The 13,802-nt window shown below is 42.2% G+C and overlaps 1 protein-coding gene across 3 annotated transcripts in view; it reads left to right on the top strand.

Annotated features, from left to right (window-relative positions):
• RAPGEF4 (Rap guanine nucleotide exchange factor 4) overlaps positions 1-13,802 on the top strand; it is a 206,971-nt gene that overhangs the window by 31,002 nt on the left and 162,167 nt on the right. For all 3 annotated transcript variants that reach the window (XM_048484158.1, XM_048484159.1, XM_048484161.1), the window contains one exon: positions 9,844-9,990. In XM_048484158.1, the coding sequence (XP_048340115.1) occupies positions 9,844-9,990 (147 nt within the window). The remainder of the gene's footprint in view (positions 1-9,843; positions 9,991-13,802) is intronic.

Raw genomic sequence — 13,802 nt, 5'->3', positions numbered from 1 at the left:
AGGAGGAAGATTTGATTTATATCCCCCTTTCTCTCCTGCAAGGAGACTCAAAGGGGCTGACAATCTCTCCCCCCCCCCCACAAACACCCTGTGAGGTGATTGGGTCTGAGAGAGCTCCGAAGGACTGTGACTAGCCCAAGGTCACCCAGCTGGCATATGTTGGAGTGCACAAGCTAATCTGGTTCACCAGATAAGCCTCCCCAGCTCAAGTGGCAGAGTGGGGAATCAAACCCAGTTCTCCAGATTAGCGTACACCTGCTCTTAACCACTACACCACACTGGCTCTCAGCTAGCACATTTCCAATTACTGGAAAAATTTGAATTTAAGACACTATACCTTCTTAGATTTTTCAAAGAGCAGCCAATTACAGCCAAGGCTGTAATGGGTAAACTAGTGATATATGGGCTGAACTCTAGAAAAAACAGGGTCAGAACAGTCTAGACCAGGGGTCTGCAACCTGTGGCTCTCCAGATGTTCATGGACTACAAATCCCATCAGCCCCTGCCAGCAGGGCCAATAATAACAACAACAACAACAACAACAACAACAACAACTATTACTATTACTATTACTATTACTATTATTTTTGTAGATTTCACAGCTGCCAGTTCTTTAGCTGGTTGTTGGCCTTCATTACAATTCGAGCCTCACCCAGAAGTTGTAATGTATCGGCGTAGTATTCGTGCGGATATTATTATTATTATTATTATTATTATTATTATTATTATTATTATTATTATTATTATTATTATTATTAATGTTTGTTAAGTTGCCTTGGGTATTCTTATATACCTAGCAGAAAGGTGAGGTAGAAATACCCATGGGACATTTGCTAATGGGTGCAAGAACAAATAAGAGTGTTACTTATTTTTTTTTTTACATTTTATGCCCTTCGGGGATGGGGCGGTATAGAAATCTAAGAAATAAATAAATAAATAAATAAATATGTTCAGCTGGGTAATTGAATGTACTCTAGACTTCTTTTTTTTTTTTTTTAGCATTATCAATATGTAGACAGGTTTACAGGATAATATTTAAAAACCAGACCATTGTCTCAAGGACCTACAATTAAAATTTTGGCAGTGTGAGAGAATCTGTGACACAGGGTTTTGACTGAGAAGCCCGTGATCATGTTCTTGTTTGTTCTGAAAAATGCCAATTGCAAGTTTGTGTAGCCTCAGTTTGCGCTAGGACAACGAGTGGAAGAAAGAAGAATCCTTCAACCTCCACTTCCTGTTTCGAACCTTCTGTTCAAAATTGGGCTTCCTGCTTTGCTATTGGCATTTAAAAATATGCACCCTTTGAAAACACCCTCCCTTCAAATATGAATAATAAAGAAGGGGGCCAATTTCAGGGTTAATTTAGACATTAATATTGCCAGTAATAATATGAAGGAATACATGAAATATTTACACAGCAGGTTTAAAAGTTATTATCTTTAGCTGCCTGTGAGAAAACACTGGATAGAATTAGTATCTGCAATATGACGGCTGACCACGAGAGAGCAGTGCTAGAATGTGTAAGATTTTTCTCAGTTTTTCTCTCACTGTAGCAGGCACTGGCTTAAACATCCATTCAGATATCACCTTTCTTTCTTCATTTGAGAAGATTCTCTTTCTCTCCCCTTCCCCTCACCACACTGTAATGTTATGTAGAAAGGATAAGAAAAGGCTCGGCAGGCCAAGGGAGGTATCAGTGACTCTTATTTTATCTTTTTGAAAGCCACTTTGGGGTAGTAGTTAAAGTGTCATACTAGTCTGGGAGACCCAGTTTCAAATCACCACTCTGCCATGGGAGCTCATTGGGTGACTCTGGGCCAGCTAGTCTTTTTGTCACCCTAATCTACTGGGTTTTCCTTTCAGCCTTCCTGGCTCTGGCTCTGTTCTTCAGAGAAGCGGCCCCAACAGGATCCCATCCAGTCAGAGCAGGAAGTGGCAGAAATGGTATTCATAATAGGCTCAGGCTACCTAAAGATTTAAGGCTGGCTTTGGCCTACCGAGATATCAATATCTTGGCATCTCATTAAACTTTTTCCTTGTGTTAGGTTTTTCGTGTTTCACATTTTCCTTGTGGTGAGTTAACAGTAAACCATAGAAATTTTTAGAAAATTGAATGTCAGCTTATGGTCAAATCCCCACTACTGTCTTAGCCAGGTTTCAGAACACAAACTAACCAGGTTTGAGAGACGACCTCCCCGGTCGAATCCCCACTACCGTCTTAGCCAGGTTTCAGAACACAAACTAACCAGGTTTGAGGTCGTTTGTGTTCTGAAACCTGGCTAAGACGGTAGTGGGGATTCGACCGGGGAGGTCATCCCTCAAACCTGGTTAGTTTGTGTTCTGAAACCTGGCTAAGACGGTAGTGGGGATTCGACCTATGTGTCGTTTTATGTTAAATAAAGGGTAGACTGGCACGCACTCGTTTTTAAGTAGACAACAGAGTTAATGTGCTCCACACACATTTCTAGTTCTTGTTTTGGGCTTGTGTCACTCACTTCATATACTTACTTCGCTTATATGTGGATGAAGTATAAAAGCAACGGAGTAAGGTCCAGTAGAATAGTTGCAACAAATAGTACATTTCAGCTGGATCATGCTGCTAGAAAAGACTGAACTAAAGCCAGTGCGTCCAAGAAACAATGAAGGGGGGAGGGGGGGCTGTCAAAATTTTCACTGGCAAAATAACAGCCCTGTTCCCAGTTCACAAAGTGCTGTGTTGCATAAAACCGTCTGACCATTATGCTCGTTCGCATTATGGCTGAATGAAAATGGTGGTCTCATGTTATCCCTGGGGATGATTCTTCTTTGTGAGGTAAAATTCCACCCTAGGGAGAAGCAGAGGAAATCTGATTATCACCATAACCATGGTTTTCTATCACAGCCCCCTGCCTTATGTTATAGCTGTGGTGGCGAACCTTTGGCACTCCAGATGTTATGGACTACAATTCCCATCAGCCCCTGCCAGCATGGCCAATTGCTGATGGGAAGGTGTATGCTGGCAGGTGCTGATGGGAATTGTAGTCCATAACATCTGGAGTGCCAAAGGTTCGCCACCACTGTGTTATAGGGATATGATGTTATATCAGGTTAAGGATGGTTGCTGCTTGAATCTCAAACGCTGAAACGTCGCATTTCTGTTTTTCACACAGAGAAGTAGAAATCTTAAAGGGAGCTGAGGAGGCTATCGTTCTGAAGTCGCATTTTTCTTTTTCTGAAAGAAGAAATCTTTGTTCTCTATTTTTTAAAAAAGGCTTCCTTTCTTATAAAAATGTAACATTGCTTTGATGGGCTAGCTGAGGAACAATAGCCTGTTGGGAACAAAGAGGGGTAACGTTGAAGTAATTTTTCTTACTTGTGGAATATCTTTTTTTTAAAAGATCTTTTCTCCCTCCAATGCAAACTGTAAGGAATTTATGACCCTATGACCTAGAAAAGAAAACAGTAAATGAGTAGGGATAGGCCAGGCATTCATGATTATTGTGTAGCTCTCTTTTTTTAAAAAAAATGCAACTTCTTTGCCAGAGGTTATTAGTAAAAGGATTGAAAAATAAAACAGCCAGTGTCATAATGCCTCTATGTAACTCTGTGTCAACTGAAATATTTTGTATGGTTATGATTGCCCCACCTGGGAAATATTGTACAACCGGGGGGGGGGGGGGGTTAGCAGAAAACAGAATTAAAACGATAAAATGTAACTTCCAGCCTTATAAAAAGCTGAAAGGTGTTGGATTTTTTTAAAAAAAAATAGGACACGGTGCGGTCTGAAGTTGAATTATACCTTTTTAAGCCCATTGACCTCAATAACTTTGCTTCAATAGCTCTGCTCTGGATTACGCCATGAAGGAAAACATGAGAGAACCTTGTAAAATAAAACATGGCATACAGAAAGTGGGTAGCAAGAAAACGCAATGAAGTTGATGGGCAGTAAATTACAGATAGACAAAAATATTTCTTCACACAGGGCATAATTTGTTGAACTTTCAGCCTCATGGTGTAGTTTTTGGTTCTAGCCTAAAATGGCTTTACCAGACAATACAAATTTGTGGAGAATATGATGACTACATGTGGAGAAAATGAGGAATATGATGACATCATGATGACTACATGACATATCTGTGTTTAGAGGCAATCAGCATCTGAATATCTGCTGCTGGAAGGCGGCACTAGCAGGAAACTTGGTTCCTTCTGGGGAATGTTACAATCCCTGAAATGTTCCTCTCCGTTGGGTAGAAAACAAAATAAAACAAAAGACAGAAATGTTGGGTAGTTAAGGTAGATTGCTTAACATTATTAGGTTAGCTTGTTATTGCCACTTATAGTTGTTTTGGGCAGTCATTGTTATATATATTTGAGTTTTACATAGCAGGGTTGCAGACTATACATCTTTCTGGTTGTGGTGGGTTTTCCGGGCTGCGTGGCCGTGGTCTGGTAATGTTGTTCCTAATGTTCCACCTGCAACAAGATGTACCAGGCCACAGCGACACAGCCCAGAAAACCCACCACAACCAGTTGAATCCAGCCATGAAAGCCTTCGACAATACATTATACATCTTTCCTTTTTCATGGACTTTTAACCCACTTTTCACATTTTTCTTTCCCTCTCCTGTCCTTCTGCTGGTTGGGAATCCACTGATGCAGTGGCCGCGCAACCTTGTTGTAATGCAGCTGTCAGTCTTTGAGGTGCCACAGGGCTCCTTTTATTGTTTGTTGCTGTGGATTAACTCTGTAGGAATTTGCTGCTGGGAATGTATTTGCCCTTGAAACAAATGATTGTGCTATGGCATACATAAGGAAAATGAACATGTATACATTTAGAAAACATTTTTTTCAAGAACGAAATGAAGAAAAAGGAATAAAAAATTTAAAATCCTGCACATTTGTCATTGTTACCTGCTTATGACTGAACATCAAATTGCTGTAGCTATATGAAGAGTGACTTGTTGAAAAGTTGGCAATTTTAGTCATTCTAAGAGATTTGCTTTGAAAATAGTGTGTACCTGACAGGTATCGTATATACTCATGTATAATTTGACCTAATTTTACCACAAAAAACTGGGAAAACTTATTGACTCAAGTATAAGTTTAGGGTGGAAAATGCAGCAGCTACTGGTAAATTTAAAAATAAAAATAGATATGGTTGGGTGCTATTTGGGGGTCTCTGCCACTGACCCCCCATCTCACCAATCCCAAGGTCTCTGCCACCGACCTCTTCATCCCGCAGCTTGTCCAGCTCACCCAGGTCGACTGGCTGTCACCCGCCGGGATCCAGGGGGTGGCCGCTGCCGAGAAGAAGGCAGAGGCAGAGAAAGCAGTTGAAAGGGGGAAGGCAGAGAAGAAGGCAGAGAAGAGCAAAGCAGAGAAGGAGGCTGAGAAAGTGGCTGAAAGGGGGGGAGGCAGAGAAGAAGGCAGAGGAGAGCAAAGCAGAGAAGGAGGCTGAGAAAGCGGCTGAAAGGGGGGAGGCAGAGAAGAAGGCAGAGGAGAGTGAAGCAGAGGCAGAGAAAATGGCTGAAAGGGGGAAGGCAGAGAAGAAGGCAGGAGAGAGCGAAGACGGGAGAGGGGAACGCCACACAAGAATTAAGTGGGACCCTCACTTATGTATAAGTCGAGGGGGGCTTTTTCAGTGCAAAAATGTGCTGAAAAAGTAGACTTATATGCGAGTATATAAGGGTAGTTAGAAATCTGCATCTATCAAGTGTTCAAATACATTACACCAGCACAAATATGCTTATAAAATTAGCTTTGCACTGTTTGTCTTTGAATCTGCCATTTTCTTCTTCAGGGCTCTTTCCAAGCTCAGATTCAGCCAAACCCACAATGTTCTAGCACAGGGGTAGGGAACCTTTTAACACTCAAAGAGCCATTTGGAGAAAACACTTGGAGCCACAAATAATTTTTGACATTTAAAATAAAGATAACACTATATATATAGGGTTTTTTTTTAACCTTTTACTCTGCTCATTCTGAGAAGTGCACGGATGCGCCCGCCCTGCTGCCTTCAGGGCAGGCAAGGATGAAGCCGGTGGCTCAGCCTCACTGGCCGCCAGGAAAGCGCCCGCCCCGCTCCACCCGGGCGAGAGGGGAAGCCCGCGGCGCGGACCAGCCGACTGTGGACAGTTGGTGCACCCGCCCTGCTGCCTGCAGGGCGGGCAAGGATGGGGCCGGTGGCTCGGCTTGTGGAGCCACAGTGCAAGGGCAGAAGAGCCGCATGCGGCTCTCGAGCCGCAGGTTCCCTACCCCTGTTCTAGCAGAACTGCAGGCAATTAAATAAAACTACTCCTACACCAATAGCCACGTGAAATTAATCAGAAACAAAAACTGCATGGATTTCAAAACTCTGTGTACGTTGGGTGCCATCAAGTCGCTTCCAACTCATGGAATTAATGACATCCAAAACATCCTATTGTTATTAGCTTTGCTCAGGTCTTACAAACTGAAGGCCGCGGTTGCCTTTGTCGAGTCAATCCATCTCACGATGGGTCTTCCTTGTATCCTACCGCCTTCAACTTTTCATAGTGTTATTTCAAAATTAGCACCCCCAAGGGCTCATTTCCCCCTTCACATACAACATTATAGATATTATACTAGTTTTTGATTTAGAGACATCTGGACCTCTCCCTGAAAACTGATTCTTTAAATCATAACTTTTGCTTTTTCAATGCAGAATCCATTGGGGAGGGTTTATATTCACTTTTTCGGCAGTGTACTCTTTTCCCTTCCCTCTTTTTGAAACCCTGCAATCGTTCATTTTAGCAGCTATGAAAGCCCCCATGGGTTTTTTTGTGTTATGAACTCTGTACCCCTCTGATGGTTTGCACAGCGAGGCTTGGAAACAAATATCTCTTTCAAAGGTCCCCAAGCATTTTATTTTTAGAGCACTGTTTGGCTGACCGTTTGTTGGCACCCGAGATCCCCCGCTGCTTTCTGGGATTGGAGAGGGGAGAGCAGTGAGCAGGGCATCCAGATGATAGAATCCCTGAAGATAGCCCTTGGGAACAGCAGGAGTTCCTTGAAAGTTAGGGGGCCTAATTGGCAATGTGTGCTTGATTTCCGCAAGGTTGGTAGATATATAAACAGGGAACAGGAAGAAACCGGGGGTTTGAAGTCTAGGAATCCAAATGGTCTACCTGAACCGAGGGGGCAAAAACTCACTGTTAGAAGTATAGCTCTTTTTTTTTTTTTTTGTCTTGAGCTATCAATCCTCTTTCCGGAAATCTTAGACCCTTTGTATTATGGACCCATCCTCCCTTCTCTTTTTCTGTATATTTTTTTTTGTGCTTCATACTTTGTTTCCTCATTTGAACTTCTTGCTCCATGTCTCGTTAGGTGAATTAATAGGAATGGTTCTTTTAATGGTCTCAGGTCTTCTGCTTGGTTCTGTTGTTGGAATAGGTGTTTCTTAGTCTGAAGAGAGGAATACAATGAAATTTGTTTTTTTCTAGGGAGCCAGAATGTAAGGCTCAAGGCACATTGTTTAATGGTAAAGGCAGTCACTTTTCAATTGAAATCCATAAGATTTTAGCTATTGAATTCATGAGTGCAGAGTAGGGGCAAGGCCTTAGGAGGTGGAGAGTCCTAGTGTATTGGTTCATATAGGCCAGTGGTTCTCAACCTGGGGGTCGAATGACCCTTTCACAGGGGTCGCCTAAGACCATCAGAAAACTGTCTTTTTATATTTTATATATAACAATTTTATGGTTGGGGGTCACCACAACGTGAGGAACTGTATTAAAGGGTCGCGGCATTGATTATAGCCGATGGTTATCGGACAAAATTACTCCTCTCTGACTTTTCACCTTTGACCTTCAGGGCAGCAAGTTAGGAGTCAAATACAAGGCCTCTGGGAAGGCCTGCAAGATCTGACCAGTGAATCATCAGTCTTATCTATGAGCTAATTCATCATAGGAGAGGCAGCATAAAGTAGTGGTTAAACGCAGCAGGCTCTGCTATGGAGAACCAGGTTCAATTCCAGCAGGCTCTGCTATGGAGAACCAGGTTCAATTCCCCACTCCTGCTGGGTAACCTTGGGCCAGTCACAGTCCTCTCAGCCTGTATAGGAAATGGCAAACCACTTCTTGCCTCAGGATCCTAGTCTGTATTATCTGTTGACAGTATCTTAGAGTGTTTGCAGAAGGAAGGAGGTTAAGGCAGTGTTGTGATCCAGGGTTAACTCTGCGTGACCTTGGTTAAATTTATCTATCCACTGTTGGCTGCTGAGAGCCACAAATTTCTAAAGACACCTGTTAGCATATTTTCATACATACAATTTAATTGTGTACTTTCCTTTTTGTGGGGAAATGTATTAATTTTTTGTTGATACTTCTCTCCCAAATCATATTTTTGGTGGAAAAGAAATTTGCTTTCATTTACATAGAAAGTTGTGGACTTTAAAAAAAAGTAATGTAGGGATGTGTGACAGGAGAAAAATTTACAGGTTAAATTATTCCCATTATTATATGTTTCATGTGTACTGAGAATTGACTAGACCATAAAAGGCAAAGGAGGAAAATAGTTGGCCATCCTAGTGCAAAACTGTTGGCTGTGTTTTGCTGCAACAGCACTGCCACCATTCGTAACTGGTCATATTCTGATTGCAACATGCCCATGTAGTCAAGTGCTATCAACATAATGGTTTTTTTAAAAACATTCTCATTCATGCGTAGAAAAAAATGTGTGCCAGCGAGGCGTCACACCTTGTTTCTACCCGGAAAACATTTTGGAGCAGGGATGCTATACTATCTGGTGTTCTAAAGGACTCCAGAATTAGGCCTTTCATTTTCCTAATTATCTTGTTAAATTTTCTCCTCATATCCTTTTGTTCTATATACGTAAGGTGCATGTTGCGATGGCATCTTTCAGGGGTTGAGCAGTTTTAAGAAGTAGGTACTGAGGTTGGGATTGGCACTTCTTTCTCTGCCCTTGTCTTGTGATTTGAACAGTGATTGGACACACAGAAATGTCAATCATTTCCTCCCGTAAGTCATGTGCTGAAAACACCACAGGAAATGAGGGTTCCAGTGCCGCAAGCTAGTCCCTTTTATCTGAAATCTCTCTTCCCTAAATGCAGAGTAGTTAAGAGTGATACCTGTGCCAGAACAGTTCTCCCATAGGTAATGTATTTTTTTTATTTTACACAGTTCATATGGGCTGAAAATTCTGAGACTGAGGCCTTGGACCAGTTTAGAAATTACTGTACTAAAACCTACCGGGCCTTTTCTAGATAATAATTTGTCCTTTTCGTCACATAAATCTAATTGATCTATGACAGTGGTGGCGAACCTATGGCATGGGTGCCAGAGGTGGCACTCAGAGTTCTCTCTGTGGGCACACACAAACAGAGTTCATCATCTTGGCTGGCCTGGGCCACTGGGCTCGATTATTACCATTAAACCTAACACCGAGTTTTGGGGAAGCCGTGTAGGTAACCCTGTTAAATGCTGTTAAACCCCACTGATTTTCATGCAAAGAACTAAAGTGTGATTCTTTACCTGGGAGTAAGCTTGGTTGCTGGCAATGGGGCTTGCTTCTGAGTAAATCCTCCTAGGGTCGTGATTCACCCGTTTGAAGAGTTGCATGGTTGCTTCAAAGTAAAGCCACTGACTCCCACCACCGACCACCACCAAGCTTGCTCCCGAGTAACGCCCGCTTCTGAGCCAACCATTTTTTCTAAACTAAAACCTCAGTATTCAGGTTAAATTGCCTTGTTGGCACTTTGCGATAAATAAGTGGGTTTGGGGTTGCAATTTGGGCTCTCAGTCTCGAAAAGGTTACCTATCACTGATCTATGATGAGCAATCCACCTGCACTCAGTGTTTGAGTATGTCCCTCTTTTCCTCTGACTCACAGGATGCCGTGACCATATGCACCTTAGGAATAGGGACTGCTTTTGGAGAATCAATCTTGGATAACACCCCTCGCCATGCAACCATTGTTACAAGGGAGAATAGCGAACTGCTTCGAATTGAGCAAAAAGATTTCAAGGCGCTTTGGGAGGTAAGTTCAAACAAATTCGTGATTGGTGGACATGATCAGGATGAGGGAACAGAGGGCAGAGGGGCTGAGCCTACCATTATAATGGAATGAACTGAGAACATACACAGCAGAATTTGCATGAGTGGTGAAATTTCTTTGAGGCCTTTGACTCTCTAGGCTAGGACATTCTCTGTTTTAGGAAGTGACTTTTCTCTTTTGTTTCTGGCTTATTTCATTACAAACATTGTATATTACGCTGGATTTTCTGACCTCTATGTTTGCTTCCACCAAACTTGCTTTTCAAAATTATTTGCTACGGTGAAAAACGGGGTGTTTTTTTTTTTTTTTGAAGCATTGATGTTGTTTTGGATTATCTTATTGCTGCCTTTTATATGGCCTGCTTGTTGATCTTTTGTTCTGTTGCTTTAAAGATTTTTATGCTGCTGAATATTTTCTAACACTATGGGTGAAGCCCTCTGTCAGAGGTCTGGGCAAGTTAGAATTGTCGGAAGGGTGACTGACTTGGGGTGGGGGTGGGGGAGAAATCTGATTAGTTGGCACATAGATGACAAATGGTTGAAAACATCATTGCCTTTACTAATTACTTGTGTCTTCTTGCTTAATGAGCATCATTCATGTATTAGCATACTAATCTGATAAATACTTAGAAAATATTCTTGAAGTTTGGAAATATGACCTGAAAAAATATTATATGCACTGGGAAAGTTTGTTTCAGTCAGTCCATACTGCATGAGGGACCTTTGGGTTTCTCTGTGTCTTCAAGATGGATGGTTTCTTTATATGAGAGTCCATAGAAATTGCAGAGATTGCATTTATGTATCAGAATGCAAAGGATATCACCTTGAATTAGAAATCTGTTGTCAGCAGTAATAGTGACTGTAACTCGGCTTTTGGGAAATTATATACATGACCAAGATCTTGGTAGAAACCCGCAAATCAGCTGATGGCAAAAAAAATATTTGGCATTCCCATAAATACGATTGCCTGTTTTCCCCACCCATCTATGCCTGGAAACAGCTCTATGACAGGAAGATATTAGGCAGGTGAAGTGTTTCCCTTTTCCGGAACCCCGCCAAGCTGGGAGAAATTTCTCCTGTTACTTTTTTAAAAAATGGCTAAGGAGTTGTTAAAGGCACTGATCCTCTGCTAGAAACAAGTCACGAAGAAATTACACAACTTCAACTGACTTTTATTAGGCATATCAATAAGAAATAAAACAAAACGGAGGATAAAGCGGAAGTCTGCATGGGTCTTAAAACAAGACTTTAAGCCAGGACAAATTGCGTAAGGTCGGGAAAGAAGAGGCGATCAAGCTTCCATTACGTCCTTGACTCAAGCACTTCTAACAAAAATTCAGCAGGTTTTCCAGTTATCCCTCTGTCACTTTTATTCAACAGGTGAATAGTCTTTATATGCTTGGAACAACTTATTTTTCCCCCTAGAGCCGGGACAAGTAAGGAAAGCCTAAGTAATGCGGACCTCGAATAAGAAAACATAATATGCTCGAGGGTCTCAACAGTATCCTGACAGTATGCTCAGGTTCTATCTTGAAGTGGAATATACAGCTGTCGGCCCTTAAGAACGGCAGAGGGGAATACGTTACATCTAGCTCAAGTAATGATCCATCTCTGCCGGTCTCCAACAGTTGGGATAGATATTTAGCTGTGAGGCTAATTTCAGGATAGATTCCAAAGTGCAAAGGGAACAAGATGTCCTGGCTGCGCTCAACAGCAACTGGTATTCCTGGTCCAATAACCTCCTTTTCAGGGATAGCCAAATTTCATTTGCAGTTTGCATAAAGAAGGCTTCTAAGGAGAGACCCAGAGAGGTTGTTTTGACCTCTATAATTTTCCACCATTTGGAGGATTGCCGTTCAGAGAGAGCTAAATAGATGAGGCTTTCAACCTCAGTATTAAAGCAAAGATGAGACCAGATTTTTAATGTAATAATCCATGCTCTGGTTTCCAGCAAATGCTGTCCTGATTCAAGACAAAGGACAGCATATGGAACACAGTAGGGTACCACAAAAATCTTGTAAATAAATTTGGATTGGACTCTACAGATTTATTCCAAGCACCAATCCAAGGGGGAACTCTGTAAAGGAGTTGACAGGTCACCTGTGTGGAAAAAATTACACATGCTATGCGGGTGTGGGGTGGTGGGGGGTGAGGGTGTGGGGAGGTGTGGGACCCAGGACCTGGTGCAGGAAGTCAGTGTTGTTCAGCCGATAGGGAACAGCGACCACAATGCTGTCAGATTCAGTATCTCAGCATGCGAACAAGTGGCAACTACTAATGTAGTTACATTCGCCTTCAGAAAGGGAAATTTCTCAAAGATGAGGGGGATAGTGCGCAGGAAGCTGAAAGGGAAAATCAAGAGAGTCAAAACTGTCCATGATGCTTGGAGGTTATTTAAAAACACAGTAATAAAAGCTCAGCTGGAATGTGTTCCACAGGTTAGAAAAGGCAGCACCCAGTCCAAAAGAAAGCCACCATGGTTAACAAGAGAGGTTGAGGAAATTATCAGAAAAAAGAAAATGTCTTTTAGAAAATGGAAGTCCAGTTTGACTGATGAAGAATATGAGAGAGAACACAAATGGTGGCAAAAGAGAAGCAAGTTAGCTGTAAGGGAGGCAAAAAAGGATTATGAGGAACGCATGGCTGCGAACATCAAAACCAGCAACAAACAGTTCTTCAAAGTACATCAAAAGCAGGAAGCCAGCAAGGGAAGCGGTAGGCCCGTTAGATGACAAAGGAACAAAGGGTGTGCTAAAAGATGGCAGGGAGATTGCAGAGAAGCTGAATGAATTCTTTGCATCTGTCTTCACCCAAGAGGAGGTGAGGAACATTCCCGCACCTGAACCAAGCTTCTTAGGAGGCGAACGCGAGGAACTAGCGAAGATAGTGGTAGACAAGGAAGAAGTTCTGGCAGCCATTGATAAACTAAATGTTACCAAATCCCCTGGCCCAGATTGTATTCACCCAAGAGTTCTTAAAGAGCTCAAGCATGAAATTGCTGATCTTCTCACTTTAATATGCAACTTATCCCTGAAATCAGGCTCCATCCCTGAAGACTGGAAGATGGCCAATATCACACCAATCTTTAAGAAAGGATCTAGGGGGGACCCGGGAAATTACAGGCCAGTCAGTTTGACATCTGTTCCTGGTAAATTAGTAGAATCTATCATTAAAGATAAAATTATTAAACATGTAGAAAAGCAAGACCTGCTGAGAAAGAGTCAGCATGGCTTTGCAGAGGCAAATCCTGTCTTACAAACTTACTAGAGTTCTTTGAGGGTGTAAACAGGCATGTGGACAGGGGTGAACCGGTGGACATTGTCTACTTGGATTTCCAAAAGGCTTTTGACAAAGTTCCTCACCAGAGACTGTTGAGAAAACCCAGCAATGAAGGAATAAGAGGGGAAGTCCTCCTATGGATTAAAAACTGGTTGAGAAACAGGAAACAAAGAGTGGGTGTAAATGGGAAGTTCTCACAATGGAGAGATGTCGGGAGTGGTGTCCCCAAGCTGATCCGTTTTGGGACCAGTGCTCTTTAACCTATTCATAAATGACCTGGAGGTGGGGTTGGTAGCGTGGTGGCCAAGCTTTGCAGATGATACCAAATTATGTAGGGTGGTGAGAACCACAAAGGATTGCGAAGAGCTCCAAGCGGACCTTGATAAATTAGGTGAGTGGGCTCAGAAATGGCAAATGCAGTTCAATGTAGCAAAATGTAAAGTGATGCACATAGGGGCAAAAAATCCAAACTTCACATACACGCTACAGGGTCAGTGCTATCAGTCACAGACCAGG

Source organism: Sphaerodactylus townsendi, linkage group LG02 (assembly GCF_021028975.2).
Source record: "Sphaerodactylus townsendi isolate TG3544 linkage group LG02, MPM_Stown_v2.3, whole genome shotgun sequence".
NCBI classification, from domain to species: Eukaryota; Metazoa; Chordata; class Lepidosauria; order Squamata; family Sphaerodactylidae; genus Sphaerodactylus; species Sphaerodactylus townsendi.
Note: the sequence above shows the minus strand (reverse complement) of the source record. Positions and strands in the feature narration are given on the sequence as shown.